Here is a 21,132-nt window from a genome sequence, read left to right on the forward strand (position 1 = left end):
TTTCTCAATTTTTTATTGTGCACGGAGTACAGATGGTAACTATGTGTCATTATATGAGTGAAGGGTAGTTTTATTTGTTAAGTTAATTTTTTATCACAACTATCTTACCATTTGTATAGTAACACATAGTATACCACTTATGTTTCGGACATTGAGAGATCTCTCAGCAAAAAGAAGATTTGCGTGAAATATAAAGTGCGGGCCATATTGTAATTTCAATGCAGCAGCTCCTTGGGCATATATAGAAGAGTGAATCCATGTCCCCTTCGCTATAGTTCAAAGCATTAAAAGATGGAAATGTCTAAAGGCGCCATTAATCTCCTCCCAGAAATTCACATTCAATCTGTGCAGACCGTGTCACCAACGAAGGTAACCGATCCACGGCAAGTACGCCAAGTGTCAGCGGTAGACCCTGTAGGTTTTGGAATATTCCGGAAGTGTCTTCACATCCTTCTTTACCACGCAAAGGCAACCGAGGACGGTGCTCGTTGGTTTCACGTTGGATGGTTTAGGGAGTCTCTAGCAAGGGCCTTGCTGGAGCAACCGTTAATAGCAGGGCGATTTCGACCAGCTTTTGATCGTCAGAATGAGGAAGGAAATCAACTGGAGATTGTGTCAAATGATAGTGGCGTTAGACTTTTTCAGACAAGCATCCCGATAACATTGTCTGAGTTTCTTGATTTGAAGGGCAGCAGAGATGGAGAGGATGCGGAAGCTAAGCTTGTGTTTTGGAAAGATATTGATGAACAAAATCCTGAGTACTCTCCACTTGTTTATGTTCAGGTAATCAACTACATGCATATTTTATGTAAAGAGCTTTGTGTTTTTATTATTATTATTATTTTGAAGTTAACCTCGACGGTACTGGTGAAGTTAATTAAGGAATGTGTTATCCACACACCTTATTTTACTTCTCACACACCTTTGATAATTTCTGTCCGTTGATTTTCTTCAATTCATCCGATCTGACGGTCGAAAATTAAGAGGGTGTGTGAGAAGTAAAATGAGGTGTGTGGATATCACATCCCTTAATTAATAGAAGGAAATAGGAGGAGGAAAAAAATAGCGCTTAAATTGGGGACATAAAACCAAATCCCCAAAAGAATTTAAGCGAGCTTTCACTAGATAAAAAATGATTAGACAAGGGATATCCCCTGTTGCCTAGGACAATTTTTGTTCTAGTGTTTTGGTGTGTAAGGTATTTTCAAATTTGAAACATGGATGATTATTGCTTGGTTTTTATTATATATTTTTCATTGTTTTTTCTCTTAGGTGACCAAATTCCAATGTGGAGGATGCTCGGTTGGAATTAGTTGCAGCATTCTTCTGGCAGATATTTTGTTGAAGGAAAACTTCTTAAAGAAATGGGCTAAAATTCACAACAATCTGCTTTCAAAAGATGATCTACCTGCTGCACCAATGTATTATATCCCTGATATTATGAAATCCACTGGTTGCTCCCCCACCAGCATATTTAGCTCTAATCCTAGCAAAAAATGTGGCCAAACTATTATTTTCACTATCTCTGCGGAGACTGTAAATCCATTGAAGGATGATGCATTGCAGCTTTGTGTTGAAGAAGCAGAGAACAAGTATGGTAACAATATGGCTCCCAACTTTCCCATGTTTTTGAAGACCAACTACCGCAATGCAATCAAGGTAGAGAAGTTTCCAAAAGATGGACTTATTAAGCTGCAACGGCTAGGTAGTCGGAGTCAGATTTCTAGAGCAGTGTGGGATGATTTTGGAGCAAATGAGATCGAATTTCGCGAAGGAAATAAGCCGGAATACGTTTCATATTGGGTTGGATTCGTTTCTGGTGGACTTGTCATGGCAATGCCATCGCCTGATGAAAAGGGCGCTCTCAATGAAGTGAAAGTAGTGATTGTCACAATTCCTTTTGAGAAGGAAGTTTAGTGGTCTTCAAACTCTTAGTTTCTGGGAAATTTGTGCTTCTATAATTCCCAGTATCTCTCTTTAATTTGATAAATAAAAAATCATGTATAATTAAGTTGCTGGAATAAGATTCAATGATATAAACAATACATGTGTTTATATGGTTAATCATAAACAAAACGGACTTGCATATCTGAACGTAACCAAGTTAACTAGTGCATTGAGCCCCCACTCTGCACCCAAATCCGTATTACTTTATGTAGGTTAGATTAGATAATAGTATCGCTTCTCCACAAAAAATTGAGCTAAATCATCAATGATTTTTTTTTCTGTAAGCACATTGATCCTTTGCAACGGTAATTTTAATTAAAGACTTTTTAGCCAAAATGATCATTGAGAGTTGCATAACTCTTTACTTTGATTCTGGATATTTGAAATCAATAGAAATGGTAGTTGAGATTGTCCACCATCAATCATTTTGGTTATTTCGTGAAAAATTATGTTAAATAAAAATCAAAATGATAAAAATACCCTCAATTTAAAATAATAGGCTAAAATGATTTGACAAAAAATTGAGAGTATTTTGGTCATTTTATTCTTATTTTATGGAGATTTTTCATGGAATGACCAGAATGATTGATGATGGATAATCTCATGACTACTTCTATTGATTTCAAATATCAGGAACCAAAGTGAGGAGTGATGCAAATTTCAGAGACTATTTTAAGCTTTAATTAAATAATATAAGAATTGGCAGGAAAATCTAATCAGTTATCACGAGTCTGTGACAAGCCAGATTTCCGATAAATCGGTGAGAGAACAATTAAAGTGGCAGTTTTGCCATTGAAAGCAATTCAAGTGGCCGGTTGAGAAAAGTCAAGATATCTCAACTCCCCACTCTCAGAATTTTAACCCTAATGGACAGGTGTGGTTCGCAAATTAAGTTTTTTGGGAGTGAAAATTTTCATACTCATTCCCAATGTTTTAATCCGCGAACCGACATCAAAGAAGCTTTGTCTTCGTATATTTAAGTGATACTGAGTGGAGGAAAAAAACCCACAACAATCATATTCAGATTGAAGATACAAAATAAAGCTGTAAATGTAATGAATAGTTTGTATGAAATACCTAATAAAATATATCAAACAAAATATACAATATACAGATGCAACACTAACCAATAACGAAACAAATTAAAAAAATGCAAGAGCTATATTTAGTGCGTACATTAAGTTTTAGGGTTTTGTTTTGGTAAGCCATAACCAATATTGTGTAGATGATAAATAATGCAGATGATATGTAGATAATTGATAATGTCTCCATAATGATTAGTCAGACGTACCATAATGATTACTTCTCATGTATTGTTGTTATTTTTTTAATATAAAGTTTGTTACATAATTTTTTTGTCCATACGTTTTCTTTTGTCCATACCACACATTTTATTAATTAATGCAACTATTTCACACACCTAACGCAATTAGTTTTGGTTCCCAATTTTCATGTTCCAACCGTTTCTCTTACAATATTAAGAGGAAGGTTGGATGTAACCATCATCTTTTTAGCCACCTCTAAAGAATCCTCCAACGCTGCCGGTTACTCCATTTTCCAGCAAAAGATGCATTGCTTTTTTTTTTTCTTTTACAATACTTGCATCCTCTCGCAGCTCATTCTTCCCTTATATGTGATTAACGAATATTCATTGTACACATGTTAATTGTATTGCTGATAATGTGGTGAAATTTTATCCGCCTTTGCATGATTTTCTTTCATTCTATCTGGTATTAATGATGTTTTGTAGTGGTCATTCTCCTATGGTTAGCGAGGTAGAAAATTCTATTCTTTCTTCTTTACTTTCAACCAACGAAATTAGAAGCGTGGTTTTTTTTCATAGATCCTTCGAGTGCTTCTAGATCAGAAGATTTTTCTGGTTCTTTTTATCAAACTTGTTGGTGTTAGAGAAGGAGTCTTGTCAAAGTCAACTGTATCTCTTAAGGATTAGGAATTAATACTGTAATTTGAATGAATATATTCATAGCACAAAGGCCTACATTTATACAATGTCTATGCTTAGTGTACAAGTAAGAATATCTCATCCTATACAAAATACAATCATAATCATTTTACAATATTAATTCCTAATTCTTACGAGATACAGTTGACTTTGACAAGACTCCTTCTCTAACAAATGGTATACAAGTGCAGTGCTACAAGGAATTCATTTAAACAAATGTGTGTAATATTAGTTGTGCAGATGACTTTCATCCTTAAGATATTTTACTATGATCATAATTATATTATCATAAAACTAAACCAAGGCTATGATACCAAATTCAAAACGGAGGGATCTATCAAGTAGTCAAATGGGCACCAAGCCTTGAACTTGGAACAAGAACACGGAACTACCTATATAAGAAATAAATAAAAAAATTAAAAAAAAAAAAAAAACAACAACACTAACAGGGTTGTGAGCAGAATTCAAATGCAGTGGCGAATTCAAGAAATATTAGTAGGTAATCAATAGGAATAATGCGAGCATCACACAATTTTTTGGACTGTATAGCATGAAAATTGGTATTTCATCAAGCTTTGGTAGGCCTGAAGTCATTTGGCAAGTTGTATTGCACACCTATAGATAGCTGCCAATAGCTTCCGAACAAGCATGTCGACTGATGTAAGTAGCTTTTGAGTGAGCATGCCGATAGATGCTGACATATGCCAAGTGAGTTTATCGAAAGATGCCAATAGCAAAGCATACAAAGGCATGAGGCTAGCAACTACCCAACTCAGTGCCTATAGAGGCAATAATTCGTCTACTAGTTGTAGGGCAACTTTCAAGGGCATCTCAGATTTTGAAAAGGCAACTCCCAGTTCTTCCATGGAGAATTTCTAAGTTTAGGGGGGTTAGCTGAGCTATTAGTGAATTAGATTCAAACAAGAATGATGATGATAATTATGAAGGAATACTCAGAAAGCTTGAAGAAAGAAGGAGATGAATTCAGATAAAAAATCATAGAGAATGTGACTCTGTAGTATCTTCCTTAAAACTCGGCATACTGAGCATATGAGCTCATACAAAATAGAAATATAATTGCTGGGAGGGGGAGAGAGAGAGAGCTACTACTCAAGTTTCAATCTCAGCCATCCATTCTATACTACACTGAGATTAGAACACTTATCACATATCAAGTCCTATGAGACTTAACTAACAAATTACATTTTAATCACATAAGCTCAACCTATAAGCTGAAGCATTACACTATTTAAAACTTGTAATCTTTTTCACATCAGTTCACCAATTTACACATCAACACTCCCCCTAAATTGTGAACTGATTTGACTCCCAATAGTTCTCCGAGATGACAGAATTAATCTTTAGCAAGAGCCTTTGTGAATATTTCTACTACCTGTTCTTTGGTTGGACAACACACTAAATCAATGATCTTATTCTGTAAAGCTTCCTTGATAAAATGATATCTTATGTTGATATGTTTAGTCTTTTGGTGAAAGATAGGGTTCTTAGTGATTGCAATAGTAGAAGTGCTATCACAGTTTAGTGGTATTGCAACAGTTTGTGTTTCACCAAAATCCTCCAACATAAATCTTAACCAGGTTGCTTGTACAGTGGCTTCTGCTGCACTAATGTACTCTGCCTTAGCTGTGGATAATGCAACACAGTGTTGTTTGACTGAGGGCCAAGAGAATACTTCATTTCCAAAAATGAAGGTATACCCTGATGCACTTCTCATATCATCTTTAGATCCACTCTAATCATTGTCATAAAATCCAAACAGCATTGCTCCTTAACCTTTCTTGTACTCTAAACCATAATCCAAGATGCCTTGTATGTATCTTAGTACCCTCTTAGCAGTCCTATAGTGCTTATTAGTTGGACAGTGCACAATTTTTGCTAGTAAACAAGAAGCATACATAATATCTGGCCTGGTTACAATGAGATACAACAGGCTGCCAACTATTTTCCTGAACTGAACTTCATCTGCAGCTTCATTATCATCATTTTTTCTCATCTTGTCACTTGGAATGAGTGGAATGCTAACATGTTTACAATCCTGCAGCCCAAACTTCTTGAGAAGAGAAGTGGCATACTTTTTCTGGTGAATAAAGATGCTAGATTTAGTTTGCATAACTCTCATTCCTAGAAAGTGATGCAGCAAGCCCAAATCTGTCATCTCATACTTATTCATCATATTAGCTTTGAATTCCTCCATCAATTCAACACTACTTTCAGTATAAATGATATCATCCATATAAATTCACACAATGAGCATTCATGCACCTTCTTTCCCTTTTGTATACAAGGTTGCTTCACTGCTACTTTTCTTAAACCTACATTCATCAAAATATGAATCAATTTCCCCATACCAAGCCCTTGGTGCTTGTTTCAGCTTATAAAGTGCTTTGTGTAACCTGTACACCTTGTCTTCTTTTCCTTTGGCAATAAAACCTTATGGCTAATCCACATACACTTCTTCTTGAAGTAATATATTCAAGAATGCAGATTTAACATCTAATTGAAATAGCTGATAATTGTTCGTTGCAGCAAGAGCAATCAATGTTCTTATAGTATCTAGCCTTGCTATAGGTGCAAATGTCTCATTGTAATCCACCCTAGGCTTCTGTACATAACCTTTTGCCACCAACCTTGCTTTGCTTTTCTACATGGATCCATCTAAGTTCAACTTAGTCTTGTATACCCACTTCACCCCAATTACTAGCTTGTTAAATGGTCTATTTACCAATTTCCAGGTCGTGTTCTTTTCAACCATGTTGATCTTCTCCTACATTGCAGCTTTCTAAGCATCATCTTGTGCAACATCATTAAAACACTCAGGTTCAACAATGCATAGATTGCAATGCTCATACATTTCACTCAAATTTCTCCATCTCAAAAGAGTTGAATAAAAAGCTTGTTTATCAACAGAATGTATTTGCACACTTGAACTCTGAGCACTCCAAATACCTTGAGATGTTTAATCCCAGGTTTTCTTCCATTATAAGCTTCAAATGGTGTAACATTGTCTAATTCACTTGTAGGACATATGTTCAATAGATAAACTGCAATGTTAACTGCCTCTCCCATAGCTTGTAAGGTAGCTCTTTCTCATGCAACATACTCTTAGACATTTCCACTATTATCATATTCTTCCTTTCTACCACTCCATTTTGATGTGGAGTATTGGACACAATGAGCTGCCTTTCCATGCCAATTGATTCATAAAATGCATTAAACTCAGTGGAAGTAAATTCTCCACCTCTATCAGTTCTCAATTTTTTCAGTAAGCAACCATATTGCAGTTTAACCATAGCTCTAAACTTCTTGAATATCACACACTTCTTATTTATTTCTTTTAAAGTAGATCCAACACATTCTTGAGTAATCATCAATGAATGTGAGGAAATACATGTTTCCACTCATAGTTGGAACTTGTATAGGTCCACAAATATCAGAATGCACTAAATCTAGTGGTTCTTATGCTCTCCAAGTAATCTTCTAAGGACATGACTCCTTGTGATGCTTCTCAAGTACACACCTTGGCACACATCATCACTATCTTGGATTTCAGGCAGCCCTAACACCATTCCTTGATTCTGCAATACGTTGAAACTCCTGAAATTTATGTGACCAAATCCTTATGCCACATCTTTGCACATTCTTGCACACTTGTAGTCAATGCAAGCTCCTTGGTTGTACTGAAAATCAAAGGAAAGCATATATTTCCTTTCTGTTTCACACTAACCACCATATTATTTAGAGGCCTATCATCAAACACATTTACTCAATAGTCTCTAAACATAAGAAAAACCATGCTCAGTCATCTGACCTACACTAAGCAAGTTCTATGCAAGATCAGGTACAAGCATCATTTCCTTTATATATCACATACCCTTCATTGTCTCAATAACCAATGTTCCATTTTCCTGCAACATCAACCAAAACTCTAGTGCCTACTCGCACTTTGGCTTTCACATTTCTATCAATATCAACAAGTAAATCTTTGCTAGATGTTATATGATTACTGCATACACTGTCTGTGTACCACACATCGTTTACTTTCTTCACCTCACTAGAGTGACTAGCATAAAACAGATTACCAGTTTCTTCTACCTGATAAGCAAAATTTACTTGTTGTATAGCCTTGTTCGTATTGAAGTACCTTGCAATTTGACCAATTTTGCTGCACTTGTGACACTTGACTTTGTTCTTAACCTAGCATTCCCCATATTGAAGTTTATCATAGAATTTACACTTATCCCCAGTGTTGTTTGCATCATTTTTCATAGGAACAACAGCCTTATTACTCTCCACTATTTTCCTTTTGACTTAAAATTCCTTTGATATTTGCCATTGTTAGATTGACCATTAAACCTGTTTGGTTTAGATGAATGTTCAAGCTAGCAAATGCCTTCTCTGTGCTATTCTTACCATGCCTATCAAGCCTTTGTTCATAACCTTTTAGAATAGCAACCACATCCTAAGCATCTATGGTCTCCAGATCATTAGTATTTTTTATCAATGATGCAATACTATCATAAAATTTAGGCAAACTAATTAACAATTTTCTGCACTATTCTTTGATTACTTAGATCTTCACCATAGCTTCTCATTTGGTTAATCAAGTCAAACAATTTAGCAATGAACACAGAGAGTGATTCATCTTCATTCACGCAAGTATACCCAAAATCTTGCCTAAGTCCTTGAAGTTTCATAGATCTTACTTATGCCAACAAATTCTTGTTTCAGAATGTCCTACGCAGCCTTTACACTTCCCTAAGTTATGATCCTCGGGAAAATTTGATCTAAAACAACGCTTTGAATGATTACAAGTGCTCTAGCATCATTGACTACATTTTCTCGCCTTAGCTTTTTCTCCGCCTCTGTGAGCTCCTCCTCCTTCTTCATCGAAGTATCGTAACCCTTTTCAACCAGATTCCACAGTTCGTGTGAACGGAAAATAGTCTTCATTTTGATTTTCCATCAATCAAAATTCTCGTCATTAAATATTGGCGCTCTGAGTTCTCCTCCTCCAGATCCAGCCATATTTGACTCAGGGTTCTATAAAACGTTAGGCGCTAGTCAGGCGGCTGACAAAGGCCTAGGCGGCCTAGGCAGATTTATGTAAATTTATTATATATCTTGTAAATAAGTGTCTATTTACACCTAAAAACTATACTTTTATGGATAATAAAATAATGATAAAATGCAAAAATAAAATAGGTCAGCCAGGTTGTCCTCTGAATGAATTTGCGTGACTTCAATCTTCTGATGCTCTTGTGGTTGATGTGAGAAGAAGAACTTCGGCGTAATGTGCTTGGTGTTGTCTGATTTGATGTAACCCTTCTTGAGTTGTTCGGTGCATGCTGCGTTGTCTTCATAGATCATTGTTGGGACATCAATGATGGGATAAAAATCGCAAGAGCTTCGAATATGGCCCATAACTGCTCTCAACCAAAAACATTCTCGAGTTGCTTCGTGTAAGGCGAGAATTTCAGCATGGTTAGACGAAGTGGCAACCAAGGTTTGTTTAGTTGGCCTTTAAGAGATTGCGGTGCCTCCTACGATAAAGACATAACCTGTTTGAGAATAGGCCTTGTGCAGATCAAATACGTATTATGCGCTGGCATAACCAATAAAGCGAGAATCTACTTGAGATAAGGAGGTGCGGCATCACTCGAGGATCCATAGTGATAGAACAAGCCCAGATCAGTAGTACCCTTAAGGTAACGAAAGATTTTTTTAACACCAATCCAGTGTCTGCGTGTTGGTGTATTAATGTATCTTGCCAAAAGATTAACAGCGAAAGAGATGTCAAGTCTAGTGCATTGAGCTAAGTACAATAAAGCATATATCGAACTTATATAAGGAACTTCAGGCTCTAATATCTCTTCATCATCCTCCTTCAAACGGAATGGATCTCGTTTTGCATCTAGCGATCGAACAACCATATGAGTACTCGAAGGCTTCACTTTATCCTCGTTAAAGCAGTGCAACACCTTATGGGTGTAGTTCAAGACCAGGACAGTATAGAGTCTTTCCTAGATTTTTCATCTCAAATTCCGACTTCAGGTGTGCGGTAGTTCTCGTGAGCACTTGAAGAGTTCCGATGCGATTCATATCATCGACATATACTACAACAATCGCAAAACCAGAATATGACTTCTTAATGAACACACAAGGGCATAGTTCGTTGTTCACAAATCCTTGACTAGTCAAATACTCACTCAAACAGTTATACCACATTCTTCCAGATTGCTTCAAATCGTAAAGTGAACACCTCAGCTAAATTGAAAATGTGCTTCGAGATTTGGAAATATTTGATCCATTTAATGTAAGTCTTTCGGGAATTTTCATATAAATTTTCGTATCAAGATCCTCATAGAGATACGCATTCATCAGCTGCATACTCAGTTTTTTGGAAACTACCAAACTGATAAGGTAGCAAAAAGTAATTACATCCATAACGTAAGTTTCGTCATAGTCAATCTCGAGGCGTTGTGAGAATCCTTGCACAACAAGACGAGCTTTGTAGCACACAATGTCAATCTTCTCATTATGCTTTCAAACGAAAACCCACTTGTAGCCAACGGGCTTCACATGTGGAAGAGTAGGAGCTATAGGTCCAAACACCTTACGTTTCACAAACGAATCGAGTTCAACTTGGATTGCTTGTTTCTAGTTTGACCAATCAATTCTACGTCGACATTCATCAACGAAATGGGGTTCAATGTCATCGCTTAACATGATCTCAGTAACTACTGCATATGCTAATGCATCGTCGATGATTATCTCATTTCTACATCAAACATCATCCAAGCTAGCATAATGGACCGAAATCTCATGATTCTCGAGAGGTGGATTCGTCTCCTCAAGCATGCTTCCGTAATCTAGAATTTCCTCATGAGTTGGATAGAATGAGTAAGCGACAGTCGAATTCATGGTAGGCTCTTCAGGTGCTTGTGTCATGGGTTTCCTTTTCTAGGGGTGTGAATCATTTAAACCAAGTTGTCTGCCATGCTTTTGTGTAGGGACAGATGATTGGCTAGCCGTTAATGTATATGGATTGGCCAAAGTGGCGTCCCGGGCCTCCAGGAGGGAAATCTATCGTACATTTGATACATCCATCATTGCAGGCACATTCGCAGCTGGAATATGTGATCTTCTTACTCGCGCTAAATCGGTGAAAGCATCTGGCATGTTCTGAGTTATGCTCTGAAGATCTAATATGCGTTGTACTTCAGTTTTAGATTGAGCGGTGTAGGGATCTAAATGAGACAAAGTCGGAGTCGTTCACGATAATTTGCGTCGTTCTTTAGGAACGTTGACGTTCTTATCTCCCCCTAATGGCGGGAAAATTGTCTCATAAAAGTGACAATTCACGAAACGAGCAGTAAATAAATCATCTGTCAAAGGTTATAAGTAATAATCGAAGAAGAATCATATCTGACATAGATCCCATCCTTCGTTGAGGCCCTATTTTTGTACGTAAGGGCGGTGAAATCGGCACATAGATCGCACAACCAAAAGCTCGTAGATGCGATATGTCGGGTTTGTATTTGGTAACCAACTGAATTGCAATATATGGTTGGGTCGCAATAGGCCTCAAGCTGACCAACATGGTTGCATGCAATATGCATGGCCCCAAGCAGCGATCGGGAGCTTGGTACGTATGTCCAACGATCAAACAATCATTTGTAAATGTTTAATGAATGCCTTTGCCAGGCCGTTCTGGGTGTGAACATGGGATACTGGATGTTCAACATCAACCCCAACTGACATGCAATAGTCATCAAAAGTTTTAGATATGAATACTTCAGCATTATCCAATCGAATAGATTTAATCGAATAATCAGGGTGGTGAGCCCTGAGCTTAATAACCTAAGCCAATAGTTTAGAGAATGCAGTGTTCCTTGTGGACAACAAACACATGTCTGACCAACGTGTGAAAATGTCAACCAAAACCATAAAATATCTAAATGGTTCGTAGGGTGGGTGAATCGGTCCATAAATGTCCTCCTGAATCCTTTGTAGAAAAATATAAGGATTCGAACGAATCTTGTCATAAGAAGGCTTAATAATAAACTTTCCCATGGAGTAGGTTTGATATGCGATTCCTTGAATCGAACCTAAACTTCGGGTTAGTGGATGCACTGTGAAGATTTAAGGATACGGTGCATCGTTATTCGTCCAGGGTGCCCTAAACGATCATGCCAAAGTGTAATTTCGTGCACAATCCCAGAGGTAAGACCGGCCACATAGTGGCTTTCTATAGGGCGTATGGTCATAGTATACAGACCACTTGGGATATGCTCCTTATTCTTTAGAATACGTTTTTGGCCATATTTGTAGGAAGTTATGCACAGAAATTCAATTATGTTTTCAACATAGGTTTCAGCGAGGTAATTATTATATTTAATGTCCTTGAAACTCAACAACGTTCTTCCAAGATATGAAGTTGGTGAAATAAATGCATTCACGTAAAACGGTGTGCGTGTTTGCACTATCTGCCAGACAACTAACTTTCCAACTAGTCATACATAGAAATAAAAATTAATTTGAATCGGTCACATGCATAAAAGTTCTAAAAACAAATATCCATTCAAAATAATTTAAGTATTCAAGGATAGTAATTAATTAAAAACTTAATATCCAAAGACAAATCACCAACAAACAATCCAAACATAAAGGAAAATTGTTCAAAATTAAACCAAAGAACAAAAGAGGGGGGGTTCGGCCACTAGGTGGAATTTGGCCCCATTGTCTAAATTTCAACTAGAAAATAGTTTATGTCTAAGACTCTAACCTTCCATAGGGGTGGTATTCTTCTGAAAGTCAGAAACCTCCATCTTGGTACTTTCTGGTTTATCCATTCGTACAAAGTTTGATTCAAACTTCTTACGACAAGAATGATATTCAGCTACAACCTTCTAGGGAGCTCGGCAAACACGGGACCAATGGTCCTTTGAACCACAACAATAGCACATGTCCGCATCCATGGTTTCAAGTGCTTTGCCCTTATTCTTGACGTTTGGGCCCTTAGTAGTGAGGTTAAGGCGCTTATGGGCTCAGCTTCCTCCCTTAGATGGGCCTTGGCTCTGTTAACCTTGACGGGGTGGCTTCTGGTCACCTCTACCATGCCTATTTTGGCGTTCTTTGTGCTATAATGTGCTTCAAGCACAACGGTCACCCCAATACATCGAGCTTGATGATTTTTCATCAACAACTGATTTTGCTTTTCAGCGAAAAGTAGAACAGAGATCAAATACCAAAACTTAGTGAACTTCTAAGCCCTATATTGCTGCCGCAATACAATATTAGTAGCAGAGAATGTCGAATAGGTCTTCTCCAAGAGATCCTCTTCGGTCAAGGTCTCGTTACATGACTTGAGAAGTGATTGGATTCGACAAACTTCATAATTATATTCATTCACAGACTTAAAGTCTTAGAAGCGCAAATGCTGCCAGTCATGCCTTGCTTCAAGCAAGATGATGTCATTTTGGTGATCAAAGCGATTAGGCAAAGAGACCCAGAGTGCTCATGGATCCTCCTCAGCAAGGTTCTCGGTTTGCAGAGTGTCATGAATATAGCTTCAGATAAAGATCATGGCAATGGCTTTCTCAGCTTCACCAACCGGGTTGTCCGTTTCATCTCAATGGCGAGACACAAATTCTTTGCAGTGAGGTGGAGCTTCACATCTTGGACCCACTTAAGGTAGTTTCTTCCGGAGACCTCCAAAGTGGTAAAGTCGAGTTTGTTTAAATTTGACATGATGTGGTTATTATAATGGAGGAAAAATGAATCCATTCACATAGGAGTAGAACATTCACGTCCTAATAGACATTATTGGTTTAAATTTGCATGAAAAGACTTCGAGTTTTCAAGGGTGATGTTTTTAAGGAAAACTTTAGGTTTTCAAACAAGGCTTGTTTCTAGAAACTTTAGGTTTTGAAATAATTATGAACTTCAGGTTCATATGTTCTTGTAGACAAACGCAAATATATATACAGAAACATGCAACAAGAAAATATGCAAATAGAACTTTAGGTCTATAGTTATAATTGAGTTAATTATTTAGACTTCGAGCCAAATTTAAAGTGTGGGTGAAAAATTATAAAACCCATAGGGCCTAAAAAAATAATTAGGCAATTAAATTCAGGGCCCAAAATAAAGGGCCAAAGCCCACGGGTGGGCTAATTAAAGTTGTACCGTGGTCTAGGCCCAAAAACTAGGTTTAGATAAACACGAGGCTGATCAGGTCCCAAACAGAATGTTTGGGCTGTGAGCCCAGCAGCAGAAAATGGGCTGCAAGAACCGAGTCTAAAAACAAAGGCCCAGATGGGCGCTAATCAAATGCAGTGTGGTACAGGTGCACCGATGCACCAGTTGTAGGCTGGGATCGCGTGTATGCGGAACACGGATGCACAAGCACTGGGCTGGGATCCGATGCATCGCGGACACAAGGACACCATAGACCTACGGGCTAGTGTCGTGCTTTGGGTCGAGCCGTGGACTTAGGCCGCATCAAGTGAGCCCAGTCTTTCAGCCAAAAGAACACCCCATCATCGTTGGGTGTGGTCACCAAAGACGAAGGCCAGTGCCACCGCTTCAGGCAGCTGTGTTCTGGTCAAAATAACTCATGCGAGTCAAGGGTTTGACATGGAATTCGATGGTGTGACGGAGAAAAAGGAAAATCTCGACGTCCATGAACCAAAAAAAAATCGTCGGATTTGAATTTATCATTTTTGAATCCATGGAGATTCATACGACTCTCTATCAAAATCAAAATCGGTGACGACTGCAGGTTATTGAGGATGACAGGGCATGGTTGTAGGCCATGCGAGGGAAGCTGTGAAGGGCGTCGGAGTTTGGCAAGTGGATGATGTCAAAACGACGTCGTGGGTCTGGGTTCCAAAGGCATAGAGCTTCTGGCTCTGGTGTAGGCTCATGTCATGGGTTCGAAGAACAGTAAACAAAAAAAATTGATTTTTTTTCAATTAATTGAAAGCATATTTAATTAAATAATTTAATGAATGAACATATATAGGATGCAATTCATGGAAATATCAAATTCACATAATTTAATAATTATGGATATAATACATACACAATTTATGTAGAATCTAAAATTCGAAAAACGTAAAGTTGGGTCATGCATTATGATGAATGTTCATGCTATCAGAGCTACAAAAATATCGAGATAAAAACTGGTGTTTTGAAAGAACTTGATTGCATGAAGATATTGGTGAACTGGTTTGATGCAGAAAACTTTCACGTCAGATTCCTAAGCACAGTGGTAGAAACGAGCTGATAACGTGTTGTGGCCTATATTTAACTGACAAGGGAGAGGGAGTCGGCGGTTCACAGAAAAATAGAGAGAGAGAGATATGTGTTTGTAGGGTTGTGTAGAGGATGTTGTTATTCCCGTTACACAATACCTTTATTTATAGTAATAAGAGAGAGAAGAAATCCTTCTCCTCCAAGGAATACAAGTCCTAATAGGGAAGAATAACTAGAATCAAATCTAACTAGGATTTACACAATCACACTTAAATAAAAAGTTTATAACATTTACAAGCTTTCTGGAAATTTACAAATGGTTTCTGGGTTATAAGGCTATGGGTATTAGTTTTTTCGGTTCGTCCCTGGCTAGTCCTTCTTCATACTTATATGTAAATACACACACACACACATTGTTGACTTGTATAATTTCCTAGTTTAGGATGGATCTCGTGTAATCTGGAGAAATTTCTTTATAATCTCCTGTAATTATTCTTCCCTATTTAGTTAGAATTAAGATTGTATATTATACCTCTTCCTAAGAAAAATAAACAGATCATTCAAAGTATTCTCTTCTCACACGTTTATACACGTGATAAACAGCGCATGCCCAGATGCTCTTCTTGATGTTTGCATGATAACTTTTCTCTATGCATGTTTTTCTGATATGTATGGCTTCACATGAAGACTGGTTTCCAGCTGCTACCGTTGTTGAAGTTATAATTATGTTTCACGTGAGGAAGCAGCACATCCAAAGCCTTTGTGCGACATCAATTTTAAAGACTTCCAAAGAATCTGCATGAGAAGATTTTGGTATCTTCTTCTCCTCCCCCTCCTCCTCTCTCTCTCTCTCTCTCTCTCTCTCTCTCTCTCTCTCTCTTCGGTAGTTTGGACTTATGTGCTGCACAGCACATCTGGTCTGTAGATTATATCAGAGAAACTTTTTCAACAGCCGTTGAGATCGATCTGACGGTTAGAAATGAAATGCGTATTTAAGGACCTCAGCAAGCAGCGTTCTTGAAAGGCAGACGGATTTCTGATTGCATTGGGTTTAGTTTCAGAAGACTTCAATATTATCGACAAAAAAACTTATGGCGGTAATGAGGGGATCAAAGTTGATATCGCTAGAGCATCTCTAATGGGAGTCCTTATTTAGGGACTCCTATCATCACTTTTAAGTATACTCATGTAAAGACTTAAAAGGGAATTTTTGTATCCCTAAATGAATATTGCCTCCAATGAGAGAGTCCTTAAAGTTGAATCCATAAATTTGAGGTTTTACAATTTTATGTGATAATTTGATTAGGTGCATATTTTTTGTTTATGTTAACATTACGTTCTCGTAAAATATTTTTGTGAACATTTTAACAAAAAAAAAATTTCAAATTCTGACACTAATTTTTTTCTTCACAAAAACATAACTAGAATGAGTGAATTGAGTACGAGTGAATTGAGTACGAGTGAACTAAGTATAGGAGATGAAGTTGTTACAATTTGGTATTTATAGGAATGATGAGAGAACAAAATGAAAGAGTAACCCAAATTGAAAATATTAATATTTCAACATATGCATGTGGATACATACACCAAGTATCCAGCGAGTCTCTATATTTTAGGGACTCACTTTCCGATCCATTAAAGATTCATTTTGTCCTTATATTTGTTTTATACTCATTTTATATGATAATTGTCCCTATACAGGGTCTCCACTGGAGATATGCTCTAAGGCATATGATACTTTGAACTGGAACTTTCTTCTCTGTGTTGTCTAGTTTTGATTTCCTTCGTATTTTTTGTGACCGCGTGCATACATTGTTATAGTCAGCTCATCTTTCGGTTTTGGTAAATGGCACTCCGTAAAGATTTTTTTCTTGTTCAAAAGGTGTGTGTCAGGGCGATCCTCTATCTTCACTTCTTTTTTGTCTGACTAAAGAACCTCTAAGCAGAGGTTTAATTTTATTGTACTCTACTGAGCAAAATTCTTCCATTTCGGCATTAAGGGGTTGTCGTCCTCCAACTCATGTGCTATATGTAAATGATCTTTTTATATTTTTGTCGTGGAAACATTTGATCTCTTCGTTCTTTTCGGGATTTCACAAATTAGTATGGTCGTACTTCTAGACATTAATGCCAATAAAAGCACTTTTTATCTTGGGTCCACTTCTCATGGTAAGCCTCAAGTTGAGAGATATCTTAGTTTTCGGTTAGGTATGGTTCCATTCACTTATCTTGGAGATCTATTTTTAAACCAAGAAGGGTTCACTTTTACGCTTGGTAGGCTAAGGCTTGTCTTTCAGGTGGAAAGGTATACTTCTGTATGGCAGGGAGTGTTCAGTTAGTGCAATCTGTTTACCAAAATTTGTTTCTACATAGTTTTTCAGTTTATCAGTGGCCAACTAGTCTATTGAAGCATCTTTTTTTCTTTTTTGGTGCCCGTAATTTTATTTGGTCTGGGGATTTAGTTTTCTGTAAGTTAGTTATTGTTGCTTGGTATATGGTGTGTGGGTCTAAGAGGTAAGATGGGCTTGGTGTGCGTGATTTGTCTACTTTGAACTTGACAACGTTACTTGGTTTTGTTTGGGAGGCTTTGCAATCTTCTTCTTTGTGGGGTTATTTTGCTTGTCAACGCTTTCCTCTTGCGTTTTATAAAAAACAAGATGTTTACTTGCGATCTTCAATAAGGCATGGTTTGAAGCGTGCTATTTCTTTTTTGCATAAGCATAGTCATTAGATTATTGGTGATGAAAGGTTAGTTTCTTTCTTGTTTGATAAATGGTTGGAGCAACCGATTATTTAACCCTTCTTTATCTCTAGTAATTTCTCCTATTAATCTTCCTCGAGTACCTGATTAATGTTATTCAAATTCAGAGTTGGGGCTAAGGTTATATAGCGACATTTCATCCCTCCTTGGCTTTCTATTTTGGTTCGGAGACTTTTTCATATTAAGCTTCCCACTTATGAGACACTCATGTATAGAGCCACCTTGGGTCCAGCAGGGGCGAATGCCCTCACTCGGTTTTTTTTTGGGAAAAACAGCACTCTTTCAATTGCTTGTGACATTAGCATTAACATTTTTATGTGCTGCTACCATCTTGAAAGAGCATTTCTGATCATGAAATTTATGAAGATTGATTGAGAATTTGGTAGGAGATCAATGAATGAATGATAACATGATTATTTTTATAGAGAGAGATATTTGATGGTATTGGTAATGAAATTGTTATGCAACACTTTCAATACATGAAAACTCGTAGATGGATATTGTAATATGTTGTACGAAAAACCTTATGAATTAATATAGAAGTGTTTTGTTTAGTACATTCTTGATCTTTTTAATTGTGACTTTGTTGTTTGAGAATGCTCCTATCCATGCAGATCTCTGGCTTCGTCCTTGGATACACTTCATTGTAGTTGTGTTTATTTGGCTTCTTTTCCGTTTATGTTGTGGTTCAAAGGAATTTACTGCTTATCTTTCTTTATCGAAGCAACTTTGGACATGGTTGGCTTGTTAGTTTGTACTTCTCTGCCCTTTTCTGATTTAGTGACGATGTTTTGGGACACATCTGTGGGTAAGCCTTTTGTCTCGTCAGTTACATAATCTTTGGATTTTAACGGGACTTTTCGCCATTTCTATCATATGAAAAGCACACAATAAGTCTATTTTTGAGAACCGAACAATTTCTTTACATCACTTATGTATGTCCATTAAATCTAGGATTGTTCATCTTGGAAAGTTTGTTCATTGATGCTCTCAAGGTTTGGGTATTTGTGTAACTTGCTCTATGAGTATTAGACATATCCCTTGCAAGGCACCTAATATATGTTCCTTGTTTTGGTCTTCACCTTGGTTTTCATTTTTTAAGCTTTACACTGATGGCTTGTCTAAAGAAAATCATGGTCATGTTGTGAGGGAGTTTTTAGGGATTGGCATGGTCAGTTTCTTGGATGATTTTGTCAAGGTATTGGTCATCAGAACTATGCAAAGTTATCAGCAGTTATTATGGGTGTCGAATTTGCTACGGGATGGACTATGCTTTGGTTTGAAAGTAATTCTGCTAGTGCTCTTTCTTGTCTCCGTTCGAATGATCACTTGTTTGGCTCGCATTTGAGAGATGAATTTTTATTGCTAACATTTATTGAGAAAGGTATGTGGTTGTTGATAGTTTTACTAAAATGAGTTTATCTCCCTCAAACTTGGTCTGGCATGACTTCCCTCCGTCGGCAGTCTTACCTCTTTGCATTTGGATTTCCTTGGCTTGGCTGGTTTTCATTTTTAGATTAGTGTGCGTCACAACTTTGAGGTTAATTAGTCAAACTTTCCTAATGTGTGCTTTTATTTTTCTTGGTAACAAATTGGTTTTGGTGTTTTCAAGCTTGTTTTGCAGGCTTATTCATTTTAGCTTGTACTTTAAGGGACCGAGGTTTTATGTCCCGGGTATTCCTTTCACTTGTTAGTGAAAAAGTTTAGGTTTAATTCTTATCAAAAGCAAATTCGAATCAAATTATTATAGGTAGCTAATTATAAAACTTAACCTGCTTTCCCACTCTTTAATATAACTAATATTGTATGTATTAAAAAAAGATTAGATGTGAAGTCGCAATACTTGCATGTCTCATACATGTCTACGTGTTGTCTTAGTCGAATAATATTATCATGTATAGAAGTGTGAACACTGTGGTTTGTGGGGAATCGGATACATGGACTCGGAGTGCATGCATGCAAAAGAAAACTTCTGGAGACAAAAAATGTAAGCATAATATTATTGTAAGATACAAAGCAATCCATTTCAGTAAAAAGATTTAAAGCGTTAACCTCTGATTAATGTTTACAAACTGATAGCTAGCATTAAAGCCAGCAAAATCACGAAGAAGCTAATAAAAGAAGTTAAGAAAATTAAATAATATATAGTCTTCTTAAGAATCTAGAGATGATTAATCAAAAAGGGAAATAATAGTCTTGGTTTCTCTTTTCGGCCTCCCCCGCGCGCCATCGGTTCTGGCATACTGCTATGGTGGTTGTGGTGGTAGTGCCGTACATTTGTAATCTCATCCACGACTGCCATTGGATGCTTCTTCTCCATAAGCATTATATTCATCATAACTAAACCAAGACTCCACATCCTCAGAACTGAAAATAAAAACCACAAAATAGTTATGAGCAAACACAAACCACGCACAAAACAAAATAAAAACAAAAACAAAAACAAGAAAAATACTACTTACTCATGGCGGTCCTCGTCGTTTTGGTCAAGACTGAAGTTGGTTTGTGATGACGATGGAGGCCAACTGTGTGTTTGCGGTTCAATAGGGCTTCTTTTGGCAATTAACTGTTTGTAGTGAGCATGGTCGAGAGTGTACTGAACGGTTGAGTTTGAACTGATACCATAGAATTTAAGGTCGCGGTGATCTTCAAGTGGTTTTCCATTGAAAATTAGATTTAGGTGGTCAGTGGATGTAAGGTCGGGTATAATTTGGCCTTTCTGAATCGTAGTTTTGATGTCAAGCACATTGTCATAGCGGGACGCTGTTAAACTGAAGTAGACGGAGGAGGGTGCACTGCTAAAATATAAAAGCAACATTGTGAAATCAATAAACCCTTAATTCACAAATACTTAAGCGATGGAAGCACGAAATTTGGATAATCTAGAGTGGTAGAAATATAGAACAATGTTGCAGGCTCGTTGAATAATTTTGTTTGTTGTTCTATAAGCCTAGAAGGCACTATAGGATTTGTTTATATAGAGCTCCTGGCCGAGTACTTTCCTTGTTGACCAAGGGAAAACCCTTCCCTTCTTGTTCAATAATTTCCTAAGCAGTAAAGGACGTGAATTGCTCAATAAGAGTTTTAATTCCCCCAAAAAAGGAGAACAAAAAAAGAAAGTTCGACATACCTTTTTTCTGGAGCCAATGACTATCCATAATCATTACGTACCTTGACACCA

General features: G+C 37.2%; 2 protein-coding genes across 2 annotated transcripts; one reads left to right on the forward strand and one right to left on the reverse strand.

Moving 5' to 3' along the window:
* The first annotated feature begins 226 nt into the window (after window positions 1-226).
* Window positions 227-2,043, forward strand: LOC103942706. Its single transcript, XM_009352892.3, has 2 exons — window positions 227-783; window positions 1,273-2,043. Exons 1-2 carry the CDS (start codon window positions 292-294, stop codon window positions 1,915-1,917), a joined length of 1,137 nt encoding a protein of 378 aa, XP_009351167.2. The 5' UTR covers window positions 227-291; the 3' UTR covers window positions 1,918-2,043.
* Window positions 2,044-20,236: 18,193 nt separating this feature from the next.
* LOC108868677 lies at window positions 20,237-20,769 on the reverse strand. Its single transcript, XM_018652296.2, has 2 exons — window positions 20,414-20,769; window positions 20,237-20,318 (listed from the first exon to the last, which is right to left on the reverse strand). Exons 1-2 carry the CDS (start codon window positions 20,767-20,769, stop codon window positions 20,237-20,239), a joined length of 438 nt encoding a protein of 145 aa, XP_018507812.1.
* Between the last annotated feature and the right edge of the window lie 363 nt (window positions 20,770-21,132).

This window comes from the organism of the source record quoted next, unplaced genomic scaffold, assembly GCF_019419815.1.
Source record: "Pyrus x bretschneideri cultivar Hongxiangsu unplaced genomic scaffold, Pyrus_bretschneideri_v1 Contig14, whole genome shotgun sequence".
Classification (NCBI taxonomy): domain Eukaryota; kingdom Viridiplantae; phylum Streptophyta; class Magnoliopsida; order Rosales; family Rosaceae; genus Pyrus; species Pyrus x bretschneideri.